The 21,224-nt window shown below is 35.7% G+C and overlaps 1 protein-coding gene across 2 annotated transcripts in view; it reads left to right on the forward strand.

Moving 5' to 3' along the window:
• Positions 1 to 21,224, forward strand: part of LOC128232918 (rabankyrin-5-like) — a 60,629-nt gene that overhangs the window by 25,019 nt on the left and 14,386 nt on the right. For both annotated transcript variants that reach the window (XM_052946720.1, XM_052946721.1), the window contains exons 12-20: positions 1,285 to 1,522; positions 2,292 to 2,544; positions 8,427 to 8,595; positions 10,811 to 10,929; positions 11,954 to 12,016; positions 12,590 to 12,683; positions 14,650 to 14,850; positions 16,563 to 16,739; positions 20,608 to 20,755. In XM_052946720.1, the coding sequence (XP_052802680.1) occupies positions 1,285 to 1,522; positions 2,292 to 2,544; positions 8,427 to 8,595; positions 10,811 to 10,929; positions 11,954 to 12,016; positions 12,590 to 12,683; positions 14,650 to 14,850; positions 16,563 to 16,739; positions 20,608 to 20,755 (1,462 nt within the window). The remainder of the gene's footprint in view (positions 1 to 1,284; positions 1,523 to 2,291; positions 2,545 to 8,426; positions 8,596 to 10,810; positions 10,930 to 11,953; positions 12,017 to 12,589; positions 12,684 to 14,649; positions 14,851 to 16,562; positions 16,740 to 20,607; positions 20,756 to 21,224) is intronic.

Below are 21,224 nucleotides of genomic sequence, written 5' to 3' on the forward strand. Positions count from 1 at the left end.
GAAAAATAGTTCAATTTTGAAATGAACAATTTGGCAATTGTAAGTTACAATACATTCTTGAAATTTGGTATGTGGTCTATAAAGATGCATAAGGTGAGGTTAATGTAGAATTTTCTCTTATTTGATTCTTGTTTTAATTACAGCAAAAACTTTGTGAGGTAACAATTTATTTTTGGTTTCAAATTTAGACAAAATGTGTTGATTTTTTTATTTTTCTTAAACAACTGAGTTATTATGCACATGACTACACACAGGTACCAATTACTGATTATATAATTCAGAAAAAGCATATGATTTATGCAAGGTTCTTGTCATAAGACACTTTTATAAATCAACCATATTGTAAGAAATGTTCGCAATATTTGGATTTAAGGTCAAAATATTTTTTTATTTGTATTTCCTGATACTTTCCCAAAGTTGTTTCTGTGTTATTTGAAGTATTTACTTTCATGTAAAATAGGTGACAATCATAAAAACTGGGTTTGAATTGTCAACCCCTATGTCACACTTTTGCCTCATTATTTTGAAAACCACCCATGTGCTTCTGTCAGATATCAACCCAACGACCTCTCGCTTTTTAGGCGGACATTCTACATGCTATACAAGCTAGCTCTAAAGTGAGACAGAAAAAGTTAGGACTGATTTCTGTTTGGGGCAATGGGCCAGGACCTTGAGAAAAGGGGCAATTTAGTGTTATTTTTTTGCTAAAAACAAAAGAACATTTTTCATATGCAAATTGATGTAATATACATGTATCAAAACACATTGTAGTGTCAATTATGTATGATTTTAATATATTGACATTTGATCTGCAATCATATTCTCAAAGGTTAAAGGAGGAGAATTTCAACCAACATTTTGGGGAAAAAATATACTCCTTGGCTTTGGAAATGGGGTCTTATATTGGCCCTAAAATTTGTTTAGAGACAGCCCTGCAAGTGAGCTATTTACAACAAGACCCAGTTACATTACATTATCCCATGAGTTGTGATCATCAGTTGTTTTTTTGGGTCATGTATAAATAAGTTTTTGGTATTCGCAAATTTATTGCTTGCACCCAAATTTTCATCACCCGTTATATTTATGTCCACACTTAGGTTTTTTTGTACAGTTTACATTATATAAAAATAACATTAATATTTTCAGGCTGAGAATATTATATAGCCTTTGTAATTGCAGTGTGCAGCTGTCCCATGATAACTCCAGTTTTGCTATGTGTGAAGTTCTTCGCCTTTTTTATCCTTATGAAGACATTATTTCTGTTTGATTATTTCATCATTGTAGGGTGAGACACCGCTGCACATAGCCTGCGAAAAAGGTTTAACAGAACTCGTCAAAATTTTGTTGGACAAGGGAGGCAACCCGAATGCCCAGACTAAGAAAGTAGAGTCAAGCATGAGTGGTCTCCCTTCGGAGTTCTTGCCGGAAGGGGAAACAACTCCAGTCTCCCAGCAGACGCCACTCCATCTCGCTCTTCTTAATGGCCATAGTGATATTGTTAATGTGTTCTTACAGTTTAAATGTAAGTTTTTTTTTTGTTTTTTTTTTATTTTGAGCTGTACAGTTGTATTCCATGCAAAATTGAGTGAAGTGATCTCCAATACACTATACCGGGTAATTTATGAAGCGTGAAATATAAACTTAATCATTTAATTTAAATTTAGCATATTTTTAGAGATGTTTTTAATACCAAATTAATCATTAAAGAGATACAGAGGATTTCTAATCTTCATCTTAAGCAGAAAACAATACAAATAAGAGTTTATCTTTGATGCTTTTTTATCATGATAAGTTAAAACTGCACTCTCTAAGATCGCCCGATTGACACATTTTTTTTGTCTCAGAATCAGCTGCTTTTGGCTTTTGGCATCAATGCCTTCAATTCAGTCATATAAGTTGACTCACAATAGAACAGATCTCAATTGTCTGGAAAACTGCTGAACATATCATTTTTCTTAAGGCATTTGTAACGCTTTAAGCCATAAAACATCACATAAATATTAAAAACTGCTATCTGATCTTTTAACAGCAGTCTTATATCACTGGTTTTTAGACATTTATGCCAGATTTGGCTCATTCCATGACAAAAACTTAAACCAGTGAGAGTGCAGCTTTAACGGATAGTTTCAACCCATGTTGACTTTCTATGGTGGACATTTCAACTGCATGTAGGATTTTATAAGTGATGATGTCATGACTATAAATGATGACCAGTCAACATATGAAAAGCTATCATAGTCATGATAATCACATCTACATTATAATAAAATTCCAAACAATTCTATCTTTAGTGGAGGCAGCTCAGAGCACAGAAAACAACAAGATTATACCCAACTTCAATGTGAAGGACTCGGAAGGTCAGACTGTCCTTGGTCTTGCCCTCTGGAGCCATGTGTACGAGGAGGCAGGGCGACTGCTGGGTGCCGGAGCGAACATCAACGAGCGCAACACAGAGGGGATGTCACTCCTTCATCAGGCTATCGAGAAGCAGGACATCTCCGGTGCTCTCTTTCTAATCGAACATCAGGCAGACATTGCTCTTAAGTATGTTTTTTTGTTTATAGAGTGTGTGAAGTCCAATGGACAAAATAAGTTTAAATGAAGCTAACTTGAAAAAAAAGGACATTTTGAGCAGAAAAAAATTACAATCATATTAGTTTTACTGAGAAAAAAATATTGTATCTCCCTACTTAACAAATTTACTCCAGACCCTACTTAACAGATCACTGTGGGCCCTACATAACATCATAACTGTAAACCCTACATACCTGGTTAACACAGCAGAATTACTGTAGGCTTACATTACATAATTACTGTAGTCCCTAAATAACATAATTACTGTAGACCCTACAAAACATAAACATTGTAGACCTACATAAGATAATTACGATAAACCCTACATAACAATTACTGTAGACCCTACATAACATTATTAAATGCAATTTGCTGGTCTGGACCGGTTCGGACGTTGTTTTATAGTGTTTTATACCATATGATATTGCATGTAATGGCTTAGTGGAATATATAACCTCATATCAACACCATACATTGAACATATAACTGTTACAGTGTGTCAGTTAGTTTAAGTTGTCTTGTAAAACACTTACTGGACTGTAATAATATTAGTATTTGTATTTGGTATACAGAATATATGAATACAAAAATAACACAAACAGAAAACCCTTATGTGAATGGGATTTAAAAAGGTTACATAGTGACAAAATATTTATAATCTTCGAAGTTGTATAATTTCCTTGTCATGTAGGAAATTGATTGACCGGCCTAAAAATATTGTAATGAGGAAAGTTTTCATTGCTTTTCAATAGAGCAAGTTTTGATTTAAATCATGGTTTATTGTTCGAAGCATTTTCAACATGCTTACCATTGCCTATGAACAATCGAGCACCCCTCAAAAATGTACATGTTTACGGCTAAGACATGAAACGAATGAGTTGAATGATTTCCAAGAAAACAATCCCTAAAACAGTATTGCTTTGTTACATGACAAAATCATGTAATATTAAGAGTATGTTATGTATGAGGTCATACAGTACAAAATTTAAAAGTCTTGTATTTATCAAATTTAGTAAATAAGTTAACCAAAGTTCATATTGAGTGACCACAAATTTGATATTTTATATTATTTCATAAATACTATTATAATGATTTATGTTGATAGGTACAAAAGACTGTTATTTAGCGAACAACTTTTTCATCCCTATTCATCAAATGATGTCACGACAAAGTATAACACTAGTATTCATTTGTGATGTCACGTCAAAATTTATAACACTAGTATTCATTACTGATGTCATGTCAAAAGTTATAACACTTATATTCATTAATGATGTCACATCAAAAATTATAACACTAGTATTCATTAATGATGTCACTTCAAAAGTTATAACACTAGTCATATATATAACGCTAGTCATATATAAAAAATGTATGCCACTTCATAATGTTAATGTCATTTATGTTATAAATGTATGTATTTTAATAAGATCTTGTGTACTTGGTTTACCTATGAATTTATGCTTTTCCAATGAGGTCATTAGGGTTTTGCTGAAAATTCAGAGTTAGATCCATGTACATTAGGAGGTCCGCTGTGATATCCTGGATTTTTGAAGACTCCCTGTCCTTTAAGACTGCTTACACAGCAATCCCCTTGTTACACACACACCAAAACAAGGGGATTGAATCAGTACTGAATAAACCATTTAAGTTCCAAGTACTGCTGAGTCAAATCTTTTCTTCCAAGAAAGCAATCCCTTTATAACAGAATTGCTTTCGTGACACAACACAATCATGTAATATATAAAGGCCGTTACATATGTGGTCATTTAGTACAAATTTTATAAGCCTTGTATTTAACAAATTTAGTCAAGTTTACCAAATTTCACATTAAATATTATTACAGTCGAAACTCGTTATGTCGACTTAGTCGGGACCTAGGGAAAAAGGTCGACATAGCGATCATTCTACACGTCCGAATTACAAAAAAAAATATCACCAAACCCAACACATCTGAGTTCAATTTATGTCCGATGTCCAAGCTCTGCAATTAAACAGTCTTGTTACATATAACCGTCGTGATAACAGCAAATGTATTATTGAAAAATAAAGTAAAAAGAATGATTTTTTGTGTCAAATTTATTTAATTCAATTCAATTAATAAGTTTAAAAAAGTTTGCTTTCTACATGCAGTGTAGAGAAATGTCTTCATCACGTAACTTTCATTGTTGTCGAATTATCCCATGATATCACCGGTGTCCTTGTGAGTTTTAATAAAGGTCTCTTGTACAATAAATGTCTCTTTAATCAAAAACAAAAACAAACAACTTTAATTATTCACACTTATTAAATAACCTCCAATTATGACAGATTGTTATTTTGACACGCACTGTAGTTTAGCAAAATGCGGCTAGTCATGAATATTTTCGCACCTAGCTCGATCTAAAGTTCGACATAAGGAACAAGGGAAACATGTGAAATTCGACCACTGGGACTGAAAAAGGCGGTCGACATAGTGAAAAAATCGAGATAGAAAAATCGACTTAAGCAGATTTATTTTATATAGAATAAGAAGGGATAAATTTGGGACCGGAGAAAAAAGTCGACACAACCAGAAAGTTGAAATATCCGACGTCGACATAGCGAGTCTGGACTGTATATAATGATCACAGATGTGATATTTTATTTTATTTCATAAATACTATTTTATTGATTTATGTCGCTTAGTACAATTTAAAAGCCTGCTATTTAGCGAGCAACTTTTTCATCGCTATTCATGAATGATGTCACATCAAAATTTATAACACTAGTATTCATTAATGATATCATGTCAAAATGTTATAACACTAGTATTCATTTATGATGTCCTGTCAAAAGTTATAACACTAGTATTCATTTATGATGTCCTGTCAAAAGTTATAACACTAGTATTCATTAATGATGTCACTTCAAAAGTTATAACACTAGTATTCATTTATGATGTCACATCAAAAGTTATAACACTAGTATTCATTAATGATGTCACATCAAAAGTTATAACACTAGTATTCATTTATGTTGTCCTGTCAAAAGTTATAACACTAGTATTCATTTATGTTGTCACATCAAAAGTTATAACACTAGTATTCATTTATGATGTCACATCAAAAGTTATAACGCTAGTATTCATTAATGATGTCACTTCAAAAGATATAACACTAGTATTCATTTATGTTGTCCTGTCAAAAGTTATAACACTAGTATTCATTAATGATGTCACATCAAAAGTTATAACACTAGTATTCATTTATGATGTCCTGTCAAAAGTTATAACACTAGTATTCATTAATGATGTCACTTCAAAAGTTATAACACTAGTATTCATTTATGATGTCCTGTCAAAAGTTATAACACTAGTATTCATTAATGATGTCACATCAAAAGTTATAACACTAGTATTCATTTATGATGTCACATCAAAAGTTATAACACTAGTATTCATTAATGATGTCACTTCAAAAGATATAACACTAGTATTTATTTATGATGTCCTGTCAAAAGTTATAACACTAGTTGTATATCAATAATATATCGTAATGCCACTTCATAATGTGAATGTCATTACTTTTATAAATGTATGTATTTTTATAAAATCTTGCGTACTAGAATTATCTTTGAATTTATGTTTTTTCCAATGACAACGTTAGGGTTTCGCTGAAAAGACAGAGTTAGATACATGTTCAAGTAGGTCAGATGTGCTATCCTGGTGTTTTCTAAAAGACTCTCTGGTTCTTAAAGACACTCGTACACACCAAACAAGGGGGTTGAGTCCGTACTGAAATCTCCATTTAAGTTCTCAGTACTGCTAAGCAGCTTGCAAGGGAGCTTCTAGTACCATTTTGGTAGCTAATGTTGTCACTTGATTGTCCAAGGCTTCGGAGGCGTTGGTTAAGTTTTGCGTTTAGGTCACTTACAAGCTATCACTTTGAAACTTGGGGAACTTGTTCATCTTATACCCTCTTCACATTGTACCCGAAAGATGTCTCACCTGGGTTTTTTTTGGTAAAAAACATGAATTTTGATGGATTTTGAAATTGGGCATATCTTTTTCAAGTTTTGATGGATTGGTTTTTGAGACACACATTTGGAAGGGTAGGGGGAGGGTGGGGGATATTTTAGCTTTTTTGGACTTTGTAATTTTTAGATAGTGTGATTTTTTAAGTTTTGTGCTAGGGTCACTTTCATGCAAACTATCAAAGCTATTACTTTCAAACTTTGAAATACCTGTTCACTATCAAATGTATAAAAAAGATAAAATCAGATGAGCATTCAGCACCCGCACGTGGTGCTCTTGTTTTAGCTTGACTTTTCAAAGAATAAGGAAGCTATATACTACAGAAGGGCAGCATCAAAATAACCTATGGTATTATATATTTTTTATTTAGGTTTGACATATAGTAACCAAACTTAGTATAAGTATATAGGAAGAGTTTATGAAGACCTTTCATGAGATTGCATTTAGGGCCCCCAAGGTCAAGGTCACTGTTACATAAAATAGATAACCATTCGGTACTGAATAACTTTACTTAAGGTTGACATATTCTGACCAAACTTGGTGTGTAGGAAGAGTTTATGGAGGACTTCCATGGGATTGCATTTGGGGCCCCTAGGGTCAAGGTCAAAGTCACTGTTAAATATAGGAAAAACTGTTAAAATTGATTCTCACAATGAAGGCTGAAGTTCTTCTGTCAATCATTGAAAACCTGGTTTCGTCGCAGGCACATATAACATCATTATTGTATACAGTTCTAGTACAAAGCAACATATAGTCAAGAAAACTGTCCTACGACAGCTCTTGTTTGGCTCCTAGTCGAGGTATTGTGATAGCCTTGGTGTTGTCGTCATGAGCTTTATAGTTTTAAATCCTTAACCTTGGCTCTAACGAAGATACGCACATGTGTGGCAAGTCCCATAACTCTGGCTTTAATAATTGTTATGCCCTTGTTCTGCTGGGAAAAAACATAGACAAGCCCTTCCTTCTCCAGTGCAACTTGGTCAAACCAGTAGATCAAACTAAAATCTCCCACACTGGAAACAAATACAGTCGAAACTTGTTGGCTTGATATCTCATGGCTTGATATTCTCGTTGGCTTGAACCAAATTAAAAGGACCGATTTTTATTTATTCTTTGTTTATATAAATTTCGATCGGATGGCTCGATATCTTGAGGGTTGATATTTCTCCACACTCGAAGTCGTTTTCCCAGTCCCAAACAAGAATTTCACACTTTGATTTGTTTTCTTGGGTCGATGTCTTTTTTGCGGGTTCAGTTAAGAATCTCACACCTTGATTTGTTTGATTGGCTTCATTTAGCACAAGGCGCTAATCGATTAAAATTGCTTGACTGATGTTATAATTATTATCAAATTTAAATGGTTTAACAGTTTGAATAAACATGCCATCACTTCAAGTTCTGTCTCTAATTGTTATCCATCCCTAAATTACTATGCATTTTGATATAACTTTTAAGCTACTTTGTATGTTTGTGTTACCTACTGTTTACAATTGCTTGTTTTCGCATAAATGTATTTTTATTATAAATACAAAAATAAAATGATATTTTCTAATAATCGAATAAGTCATATTACGAAATTGAGGATGCGTAACTATGCCCAATAAATACTCTTCCTTCTCTTGCGGAGATAGTGTGGCCAAATAACAAACAAGGTAAATAAGACTTTATGTAACAAATGAAAAAATAACATTCTGTAAGCAATCCCGCTTGGCTTGATATTCTCGAGGCTCGAAGTACTTTGGCCGGTCCCTAGAATATCGAGCCATCGAGTTTCGACTGTAATCCTCGACTGACTAATTTAGGTCAGGTGGTATCATTCAAATACAATATTGCAAATAAAATGTGTTGTCTTCTGCAGAACAACAGAGAACCAGACGCCCTTGCAGCATGCGATAGAGCGCCACTTACCTGTGGTGGTGGAGGTGTTGTGTCAACGAGGAGTGGATATGAACATCACAGACGATAAAGGCAACTGTCCCCTCTGGCAGGCATTGGATTCAGGCCAGGAGGACATCGCCCACACCCTTGTAGGTGGTTATCTCTGGGGAGGAGGGGGGGGGGAGTTGGGCTTTGAGGGATATTGCATCACAGATGATAGGGAAACTGTCCTCTCTGGCAGGCATTAGTTTCTGGCAAGGAGGACAAATTAGCTCACACCCTGGTAGGTGGTCATCATGGGGCGGGGTAAGTTTGGCTTTGGAGGATATGGCATCACAGATGATAGGGTAACTGTCCCCTCTGGCAGGCATTAGTTTCAGGCCAGGAGGACATAGCCCACACCCAGGTGGTCATCGTGGGGCGGGGAAAGTTGGCCTTTGAGGTGATATGGATTCACAGATGATAGGGTAACTGTCCCCCCTTCCATCAAAAAAATGTTTGTGTCCTATTTATAGAAGTTGACTTTTGACATTCTTTTTCGAAGAACATTTCTGGCCAAATTTGCTTTAATAGAGAAATAATAAAAAGAAAATGTGTGTTTTTTAATTATTTTTACTTCAATTGGACGTAGCTCACATCAATTAATGGATTTGGTAATATTGGAAGTGTAAAACTGGGTACGGTAAGCATCACTCCAGTAAGTCTTAATCGTAGTTCAATATTTCATAGTTTCGATATTGTACGACAGATTTTATGTAGTATGATTCTGTATTTAAATAATAAATAAACATGCATATTTTGAACTGGCTTTATTGTGCAGTGTCAATGTGAAGGTGTGAAAACCTCTCTTCGCATAATACCACGTGTTTGTAATACCTAGCTGAAGGTGTTGACATGTTGATAACATTTATGTACAATATACGTTGTTGCCTTCACATTTGCGTCAACCAAGACCAACATCATGATTGTTATTATTGTTATTTTATTATTCATATACTTTTGCTGTACTTCAAATAACCTTTGCCATTTCCACGATTTAATCAATTTCTTCAAAACAAAACCTTTTTATGCCCCCGAAGGTGGGCATATTAAAATCGCACCGTCCGTCAGTCCGTCCGTCCGTCCGTCCGTCCGTCCGTCCGTCCGTCCGGCCGGCTCTATAACTTTCCCTTGTATGGACAGATTTTAAAACAACTTGCCACATGTGTTCCACATACCAAGACGACGTGTCGCGTGCAAGACTCGTGTCCCTACCTCAAAGGTCAAGGTCACACTTAGTGTTTATTCACAATGGAGTGCTGCATATAAGGACATAGAGTATAGGTTGTCGTGTCCGGGCTGTTACTTTCCCTTGTATGGACAGATTTTAAAATAACTTGCCAAACGTCGTGTCGTGTGCAAGACCCATGTCCCTACCTCTAAGGTGAAAGATACACTAAGTGTTTATTCACAAGGGAATTCTGAATATAAGGACATAACAGTGTAGGTTGTCAAGTATTGGTGGTATTTTTTTATGTTCAGAGGCAATTTAAAATAACTTGCCATATGTATTTGACACGTAAAGGCAAGATCAACTTTTCATGTACTGACCTTGTTCGTAGGTCAATGTCACATTGGGGGCATTCGTCACATACTGTGACAGCTCTTGTTTACCCATTTTTTTTGCCTGCATTCCATCTATGCTAGCATCCTCTACACAGTACAAAACAGTACATTAGATTCTTGCCAGAAAAATATCGCCCACACCCTTAAGATAGATACATGTGGAAGGGGTGGAACAGGGATGGGCTGGGTGGATTTATATGATAAAGTCTTAGATGATAAGGTGACTGTACCCTCTGGATGGCCTTTGTTTCTGGCCAAGAAATTATAGCCTACACCTTATAAATAGAAACTAGTGGATGGGGTTGGGGAAGGGTAGGGTGGGAAGGGGAGATATGAACATCAAGGATGATAAAGGAAGCTGTCCCCTCTGATCGTTATTGGATTGCAGCAAGAAATACATAGCCCATTATGTGATAAGTGGGTAAATTTGGAGCGTTAATAGTCACTTTCAAGGCTTTTAAGATCTGCACTCACCCATTTGCTTCATTAAAGCCTGACTCAACCGAAACCCCGATGTTGTGATCTACTTTTTGACATCACATGACCTAGTTTCAAATTAATCAAAGAGTTCATCAATGAAAACATTCTGATAAAATTTCATGAATATCGGACCAAATATAATATCTCTTGTGTGTTCCAAGATTTGACCTAGTGATCTAGTCTTTGATCCCTTGTGATAGAGAAATTTAAAAACTTGCTTTTAAGATCTTTGTACCAAACTTTGGGTTAGGTATTTCAGTTTATGACACTCTGTTGCAGGTGAAGCATGGTTGTGATGTGGATCTATGGTTACCGGGGCCTGGCGACTGTCGACAGTCGCTGTTGCATCGTGCCATTGATGAAAACAACGAGTCTGTAGCATGTTTCCTCATCAGGAGGTCAGTGTATGGTTACCAAGGCTACATAAGTATTTACCATTTGCAAAATTCTTATCTATAAAACTGTTCAAGTGGAAAAAAATAATAAAATAACATGTCTGTCATTGTTGTTTCATAAGAAGTGAATATTTTATCAATGCTTTGCTATTGTTGTTGTTTTTATTGTTTATATTTGTGTACTGAAATTTTGGTCATTATTTTTTTAAGAGATTAGCTTGAGAATTGTTTGTTTCAGTGTAAGATCACAATGAATTTCACCTCGTGATTACCAAACTAAATATTTCACTCATGGCTAGGCCAATCATGAAATGAGTTTGTGGTGCTCACTTGGTGAAATATGTTGCGATTTTACACTGAACCCAACAGTTATCTGATAAATGTTGAACATCTAATATCATCACATGTAAGATGACGGACAGAAACTTGAAAATGAATTGGATGCCACGACCTATGAGCTTATAGTGTAGTACACATAGAGTTATTATTAGTATAAAAATGAATCAACGTTCTTGGACTTTTTTATTTAACTATATTCCACTCCATATAATAATGTCATTGCACATGAAATTTTTATCATTTATAATAATTTTAAATTTAAAATAGTAGTTCTAAAGTGGCCGATAGTTCAGAACTGTGTTAAAGTTTACAATGTTGTTTTGGATACACTGATGATCTACAGTATTGCTAACAAGATTTGAGACAACTTTTATAACTTTATTTAAATATATGAGCATATCATAACATATTTCACCTTTGAAAGAAACGATGTCATTAATCACATTGTTAACTTAAGCAAAGTTCTGAACAATTGGACCATGTGTTGGAAAGCTTAGTGGAATGTGTTTTTTGCCCTTCAACCCAAGAAATTGTGTGCTCGAGCTCATCCAAGGACAATTTGTCATCTTTCAATATTGACACCAGGACTGATTTCTACACTGGAAACAGGATCGTACTCAATTGTGACAATATACCATAGTGATTCCAATCAGTGTGCTAGTTGAATAAATTCAAAGTGTATTTTCAGCAATTGTGATAAAAACAGCCCTCGACGCCCGGGACCAAACGGGGAGGGTGGAGAGGAAGCTCGGTAAGACAGCCCACAGCTAGTTGGGGTGGTTGGGGGTGGGGGATGAAAATAGTCAATAGTCTCTGACACAGGTCCCAAAATTTGATGAACCTCCTTTTATATGTCTATACCTTTGACGTCCCTGCTTCATTTTTTTTTGGGGGGGGGGGGGGGGGTAATTTTATGGTTAGGTGTCTGAGTCAAAATTTCTCAAATATCAATGCCCTTTTTATACGTTGTGGCCTTGGTTTAGAGGTTGGTACATGACAAAGTATGAAAATAATATTTACTGGTAAAATATTCCTTTTTTTTGTAAAAACAACTCTGGGTTAATGACCTCAATGCCTTTTTATCAGTTTTGATCATTTCCAGAATAAAACTATTATTTGTGGCAAAAATGGCCATCACAAGTCCCTTAAGAACTAGCAGAATATTATTTTTGCACTAAACTTTGTTTTTCCTCTGCAATTGCCATTTAATTTTCCAATATTCATTGGTATGAAGTCATAATAACTGGCTTGTAGATGTATGAATTAATAATTTCTATGATCTATGATATAACAAACCATAATTCTTAATCCCATTTTATTCTAGGGATGGGTCTACCCCCCTACACCAGGCATGTGCCTGGGGAATGGAGCTTGTTGTTCAGGCCCTAATGGAGGCCGGGGCAGAGGTTAACACACAGGTATGTCTATAGCTGTGCCAGCTGGTTGGGCCTCACATTACTAGTCATGTGGAAGGGTCAACTTCCCTAAACCAGGTGTGTGTCTGGGGAATAGAGCTGGTTGTTCAGGTGGATGTATGAATAAAGTTGGCCAGCATGTTTGTCCAGCATGTATGTCCATCTCAATCATTTTGCTCAAATTGACCATATACTAGTCTGCTAACATTTATTAATTTCAAACAAAAAATTGCCCATAAGATATCTCCCAAAAAGATATAATTTTGCACTTTTATCTCTATACTAATATCTTTCCTTCCTCAAGATATTTCTAATGACATCATTTGTTTACAATCCTGTATGTGAAAGCTGACAAATCATGCACACTTCCTTGTTGTTCAATTGGTCAGTCTGTCTGTCCTATCGTATGTCTTTCAACAATTGCTTGAAAGATATCTTCTCTGAAACCAGCTGGCCAAATTTTATGAAACTTTCTAGGGTGACTTTCTACAAAGATACGAGAGGACCTCGTGATTGACCTACAACGACAATATCAAAATGGCTAACCGTCTGTTTTACGTTTAAAAACAATCCATCTTAAATATCCTTTCTCTCTAGCTGTATATAAGATTCCACAAAAAAACATTATCTTCTTAATATTCAATCAATTCTGAGCAACTTTTCCACTTGATGTCTATGGCTTAATTGTAAAATAAATCGTTTTTATGCAGAGTGAAAATTCCATATTGTTAAAATCTGAAAGTAAAACTAAAAGCAAGTGAAACTACATTGTGAAGGTCGTTTTAGGATAATAATTTGGTGAAAAGGAAAACTCTGAGGTCATGCGCTCAAGTTCCTCTAAATAATTGTTCAGGATATTGACATAAAACTTGGTACAAATGTTGCGACAGACAATACATGAGTTTTTAGCAAGGCCAATAAATCTGGCTTTAATAATTATTGAGTTATGCCCCATTTTTGACCAAAAATCAACAGTCAAGTGTTAGCATAAACTCAACCAGCGCTCCACAGTGCTCCTTTTCCATAGAATATGTTCTGAAAGAGTCTTCTATCGGGGGATTGGAAAATGTTTTTATCGCTGCATTGTTTCTTTGTTTGATGTTATGTAATATCCATCACATTGTAAATTGTATGATTGTTCTATGTTTTATCATATCAAGAGGGTAACTTATTTCATATTCTCCCGAGCATTGTTTAACACACTGTCAAAATACCTGTAGCGCCTGTCTTAGCACAATATTCTTCCCTTCAACAACTCTTACCCTTTGTTAATATTTGTAGCTTATTCTTTATTTTTCTTATTTACCATGCACATCATTTAATCTCATATATATTTCATAGAATTATCTTCAGATGTTTGTTTAAACCTTTTTTCTGATACTGAACATTTACCCATGGATTTCAAAAGATACATTTTTTTTGTGTATTTAGCATATCGATGGCCTCCCTCCAAAATGTCGAAGCTACAAAATCCCATGTTTTCAGTAGCAACGTTTATTAGTATTTAATCTTGGTAATTTGATCATACATTTTTTTTTTAAAAATGCTGAAGTTACAATTTTTGCTTTTATGTGAGATGTACAATCATTGCCCAATATTTTGATGCAACACCATTTTTTCATTGAACTATTTACTTGGCATTTTGCAGTTAGATGTGGCTCGCCTTTATGATTTTAGTGATCTACAAATTTTGAAACAGAAAAAATGCAGCTTTGGCATTTTTAAGTGAGGCCATCGATAGATTTGTAATAGTTGTATTTGACTTTGTACAAAATTTGCCAAATCATAAGTTGTGATCAGTTCTATGGATATTTTACTCAAATTGGGAAGCCTCAAGGGTGATTTAAAATTGACTTGTATTTAAAAACTACAAAAATATGTAAATAACTCATTTTAGTCCAAAAATGACTTTTGTCCTTTTCTTTTTTAAAATGGCACAATTCTCACAAATGGAAAACTGAAATTTCAGGACATAGATGCAAAGACACCAGTTCATATAGCAATCGAGAACCAACATGCCGTGATTATTTCCCTTCTTCTATCTCACCCGGGGCTTGACCTGACAGTGCGCGACAAGAATGGGCTCACCCCCTTCGCTGCTGCCATGACAACTAGGAACAACAAGGCAGCACAGTCTATACTGAATAGGGAACCTAGGGCTGCAGAACAGGTACCTCAAATAGCGCATATGTGCCATGTTTATTAATAGTATTAAATTGGCATTAATCTGACTGTGGGCACAACACAGGGACCTGGTTGTCTTGGCTACCATCATGACCAGGTACAACAAGAGGGAGCCAAGGGCTGCTGATCAGGTATTTCAACAATAACATTTTTTCTTTATAAGTAGTATTTAGCTAGTTTATACCTACTTATTTTATCTCGATTTTGTAGGAAAGGGATCAGTTTATTATAAGCACTCTGGTCAAACTCACCAGTACTGAGTGTCCATATTAGAGGCCACAAGAATGTTACACAACAAGGGATAAAACCTAGGACCTAACAGTGGGGAGGCGGACACGCTACCATCCTATCTTGTATTTAGTTCTTTATAAAAACCATGACATCCCGGAAATAACAAGGCAGCATAGTCTATACCGAACAGGTAGCCTAGGGCCACAAAAAAGGTTTGGGAAATAGAACATCTCATTGATGAGAAAAACAACTTGTGATAACCTCACTAGTAAGGGATCTTGATTCTCACCCAGGGATCCTAGGTTATATTCCCGGCATAGGGAAAGGTGAGTTTGGTTGATGGTATCCAAGCTGAATAAGGGAGATTCACTAAGCTTCTCTGAGTTTTCCCACAGATGAAAAGGACTCATGTTACATCATGAATCCATTTTATCACACAGTTACTGATATAAAAAAAATTGCACTACTAAAACTGATACCCCCCTTTTCTGTTTTACCAAACCCATCTACCAAAATAATACAAGAAGTAAAAAAGGAAATATTTAACTTTATATGGGATAAAAAGCTTAAAAATTAGAGAGATCCATTATTTGAATCCTTGGTAAAAGGTGGAGTAAAGGTAAGAGATATGGAGTGTCTCTCTTACTCATTAAAAGCTTGGTGTGTATATGATAAAAAACAAATAAAAAACACCCCCTTGGAAATAATTTTATAGAAATGTCCTTTAAATACTGGTGGGAAATTAATTATGGAATGCCACTTACTCAATAATTTGATAAGGAGAATTACAAAAGATTGCAAATTTTTATTTGACATGATAAATTCATGGAAACATATTTACTCTGATATAGAAACACAATTATCTGGAATAATGAGTCTTTTAAATTTAATAATCAAACCCTCTTTTGTGAAGTGTGGTTTGAAAGAGCAATTTAATTGATGAGGGTCATCCCGGAATAACAGCACTTATAACAGCACAATGTCATAAGAGACAGCCTTGTCACGGTAATGTTTTGAAAAATATTGTTTAAGATGGGAGCGTACACAGCTCCCACTCGTAAGCATATATATATATATATATATATATATATATATATATATATATATATATATATATATATATATATATATATATATATATGTATCGGATGGGAACCATACTGTATCGTCGTCGTACTAGTATACTATATGTTTTATTACGCATACATGACTTTGAAGTTTGCATTCATTGTCATATACCATATGCATCCGTATAATTATGCCTTCATAATGCCTGCATGCATTTTATATGTAATACTTTATTTAGGTAGCATTAAAGTATTATAAGCCCTCGGTGTTGTTATTTAAATATACATCTACAGTACATACAGGGATGTGGTTAAATGAGCATGATAAGAAATAAGTTGTTATAATTTGTTTGACAAAACTTAATAAGTTTAAAGAAAGAAATGCTCATTTTCTTTTCAGGTTGATAACCGAGGCAGGAACTTCCTTCATATAGCAATATTGAACAAGGACATAGAGAGCGTGTTATTTCTCATTAGTGTACATGCGAACGTTACTTCACGAGTGCAGGACTCTAAACATCTCGCCCCGCTACATATGGCCGTTGATGTTGGATCTGAGATAATTGTTCGAAATCTGGTTTGTAGCTGTTACAGCGTGATTTCTTCTGTTTGATATATTAGTTTAAACATAATATATTTTACAACGTTTGTGAAGAAAGTAAAGGAAGTAATGATAACTTATATTAAGTCACGCTCGTTGGTGGATGTTGTGCAAGAGTGTGGGCCCCAAACACTCCCCCCCCACCCACACACACACACAAACACGCATTATGGGGCCTTTCTTTATGGACATAAGTTGTTCTGATTGATCCAAAGTGATAAAACTTTATGAATATATAGGTTATGTCAAGAGCTAGCTTGGGAGTGCTTTTGAGGGGGTTCCGGTCAAGGTCAAGGTCACTTACTAAAAATAGAATGATGGTTTCCGCCCTTCAATTTTAGTTAGAAATTGATGGCTAGTGAATAAACTTGGTGTGTAATTATGTCTCCCCCTCTCTGGGGGAGACATATTGTTTTTGCCCTGTCCGTCAGTCCGGTAGTCCGTCAGTCCGTCCGTACGTCACACTTCGTTTCCGATCGATAACTGGAAAACCGCATGACCTAGGATCACCAAACTTGGTAGGGAGGTTGGTCGTGAGGTGTAGAGGATCCCTATTGTTTTTGGGGTCACTAGGTCAAAGGTCAAGGTCGCGGCGACCCCCAATATAAAAAACATTTCTGCTCAAAATCTTGAGAACGGTTTGACCTAGGTTCACCAAACTTGGTAGGGAGGTTGGTCATGAGGTGTAGAAGATCCCTATTGTTTTTGGGGTCACTAGGTCAAAGGTCAAGGTCGCGGCGACCCCCAATGTAAAAAACATTTCCGCTCAATATCTTGAGAATGGTTTGACCTAGGATCACCAAACTTGGTAGGGAGGTTGGTCGTGAGGTGTAGAGGATCCCTATTGTTTTTGGGGTCACTAGGTCAAAGGTCAAGGTCGCGGCGACCCCCAATATAAAAAACATTTCTGCTCAAAATCTTGAGAACGGTTTGACCTAGGTTCACCAAACTTGGTAGGGAGGTTGGTCATGAGGTGTAGAAGATCCCTATTGTTTTTGGGGTCACTAGGTCAAAGGTCAAGGTCGCGGCGACCCCCAATGTAAAAAACATTTCCGCTCAATATCTTGAAAATGGTTTGACCTAGGATCACCAAACTTGGTAGGGAGGTTGGTCGTGAGGTGTAGAGGATCCCTATTGTTTTTGGGGTCACTAGGTCAAAGGTCAAGGTCGCGGCGACCCCCAATATAAAAAACATTTCTGCTCAAAATCTTGAGAACGGTTTGACCTAGGTTCACCAAACTTGGTAGGGAGGTTGGTCATGAGGTGTAGAAGATCCCTATTGGTTTTGTGGTCACTAGGTCAAAGGTCAAGGTCGCGGCGACCCCCAATGTAAAAAACATTTCCGCTCAATATCTTGAGAATGGTTTGACCTAGGTTCACCAAACTTGGTAGGGAGGTTGATCAATTTCATGTCCATCATTGATTATTTCTCACCTACGACCACACAATGGGGGAGACATGCGCTTTTTCAAAAAAGCAATCTCTAGTTAGTTTATGTGTAGAGCTTGTTTATGATTGCTTTTGAGGGGGGTCAAAGTCAAGGTCAAGGTCATGAAACTTAGTATGAATGTTGCTGTGAAACTGAACACATACGATACCTAACTTGAGTATTTTTTCAACCAAGTCACTTTTTTGTAAAAGTAAAGAGATATTCAAGACATTCTTTAGAAAATATGCTTTTAAAAAGAGTAAAAACAAACAAGATTGGAATCATACTTAACCATGCTTTTATGTTGTAAAATGAATTGGGAGTAAGATTGAAACTTGATTTAAGTATTTTCGTGAAATTGGGCATAGACCCCAATATCTAAAACATACTCATGATATAAAAAATCATCTATGAGAAAATGTGCTTTCAAAAAAAACTGAACATATAAAAAAAGCAACATACTATGTTGTTATGTGGTAAATGAGTTGACTCCTGTTCCAGTGGACCCTTTTTTGACTGATAGTTGCAAGCTGGTAATCTCATCATTTAATGGTTGAGCCAAATCCATTCCTCTGAGACTGTTTGTAGTGCTTGTATTTGTGTATATGGTGTCTTTACGTATGTGTCTCTCGTTCAGTGCTGTTCAGGCCCTTGCCTCATGCCTTTTAAACAGGGTTTATTTTTTAATAATCCACTACTGGGCCTTTCCCTATAGTTTTCATTGTATTATTTAGAATGAGAATTGACCTGATTATTAGTCCCCTTCCGGTTTCACGGGAGGGGACTTAAGGTTTACCATCCGTCTGTCTGTCCATCCTTCTGTCTGTCCGTCCACAAAAATCTGGTTCTTTTTTAATAGAATGTAGAACAAAATATAAAAAATATAATTATGACAAATAAATCCATTATTTCTCTTATTTCCCGTCAAGAATATAAGTTAAAGATTGTCTTAAGATCACTTATTTTATTTCCCGTCAAGAATATTAGTTAAAGATTGTCTTAAGATCACTTATTGAATTTAAAGTGATTATTTTGGAAATTTAATCAAGATTTGGCTTCCATGACAATAACACAATTTGTTTCAAAATAGAACAAGTGATCATACAATATGGTAAATGATAATTATTTTTCATTTAATTGTCTTTTGTGAAAACCAGAGCAATGTGAATGACTCTTCTTGGAATCCAGAAAGTTCTTTGGTGAACCATATTTCCGCTCTAAATCCAACATAAAACTGTGCAAGGTTTGGCACCGCACCTCCATCTATTACCTCCATAACTGATGTTGTTCAAACATTGTTTGGATTTGGTATACAGTTTATACAAGTTCAAGAAACTAAATATTTGGAATTATGAATTAGCAACTCTCTGTCTGCTAATTTATGAGAGGTGCTTCAAGCCACGTGAGGATGTGTTATTTTGGTTTGCTCGTTTCATGTTGACAATAACAACCTTTGAGAATAAAGTTATAATATTGCTTCTACTTAACATTGTGTGGCTTTGAGTTCAGTTAAGTAAGAACTCGGCAGAAAACTATTAATTACTGATGTTTACATCGTAACCGTGTATGTAATAGCTGAAAACGATTTAAAGAGATCCATCTCATAAGGTAGAAATACCATGTTTTCTGCACCTTTCTTTCAAAATTAAACACAGTTTCCTTCACAAGAACCATTGTTTTCAATATTTATTCCTCCTTTCCAGTAAATAAAAACAATTTTATCAATGTTCTGCTTATTTGTGAGTAAGAGTGCATCTTTAATTTTTGACAAGAAGTTAAATTGCATTGTATAAGAGAAAGTAATTTACATAGTTGAATTTTCCTTTAAGATCACATTAGAAGTTTATAGTTGAAAATTGTAAGTTGTCTGGTTAGCACAGTGGTTAACATCCTCACTTCTCACGTAGGCGACCTGGGTTCGATTTCCGCCTGGGCGCATGTGAGTTATACTCACTTCTCACGTAGGCAACCCGGGTTTGATTTCTGCATGTGAGTTTGGTTTGTGGTCACCAGACAAGTGGGTTTTCCCTGAGTGCTCCCGCTTCCCCCACAATAGAAGACCACACTCTCGCCATCTAGCCAATGAGAGTGATTAATATAATGTTATACCGGTAATAACTTGTTTTGCAATCAATAGTAAAATAAACTTTAAACTAAATCGTGATCTTGGGGTTTTGGTGTCCAACTCTCTTCACACAAGAGATCGAGGATTTGAACCTATCCTATCCGAGGGCACACACAGTTTTGGATTGAAAAAAAAAAACGATTTAAGGAATGGTACTATCAAATACATCAAGAGCGAGATTTCTAAAAGCTTATAATTGATCAGAATCAAGCTCAATTTATACTATGACAAATTATGTAATTAATTTGTTTGTTGTGTAACATTAATCCACTTTCATCCTTACCTTGCAGCTTCTAGCAGGTGCGGAGGTAAATGCCCTTACAAATCAGAAGCAGACATCTCTGCACATTGCTTCCAGCAAAGATCACAGTGTCATCTGTACAATCCTACTAGAGAATGGGGTGGACTTTGATGCACTCGATGAAAACCATGACAATGGTGAGTAGCTCATGGTGATGGAACATGTGTTCGCTCATCTGATTTTCATTGAAAAGTCTAAGAAGTATCATAGCCTTGGTGTTGTTGGGCAAGAGTCGAATCTTAGCTGTTACCTTGGTGTTGTTGGGCAAGAGTCGAATCTTAGCTGTTACCTTGGTGTTGTTGGGCAAGAGTCGAATCTTAGCTGTTACCTTGGTGTTGTTGGGCAAGAGTCGAATCTTAGCTGTTACCTTGGTGTTGTTGGGCAAGAGTCGAATCTTAGCTGTTACCTTGGTGTTGTTGGGCAAGAGTCGAATCTTAGCTATAACTCATTGGGTGAAAGGGTTTTGGTCTTTGTTTCAGCATGTGTACGTTTTATTTCATTTACAACGACTACTGATCTTTTCGTTTGATTTCGGCCAAACTGACTGAATATGCCATCAACATTAATCAAATATGCTGAATCGCAATCCATCAAATTAGAGAATAT

The sequence above is a fragment of the Mya arenaria genome, chromosome 4 (genome assembly GCF_026914265.1).
Source record: "Mya arenaria isolate MELC-2E11 chromosome 4, ASM2691426v1".
Classification (NCBI taxonomy): domain Eukaryota; kingdom Metazoa; phylum Mollusca; class Bivalvia; order Myida; family Myidae; genus Mya; species Mya arenaria.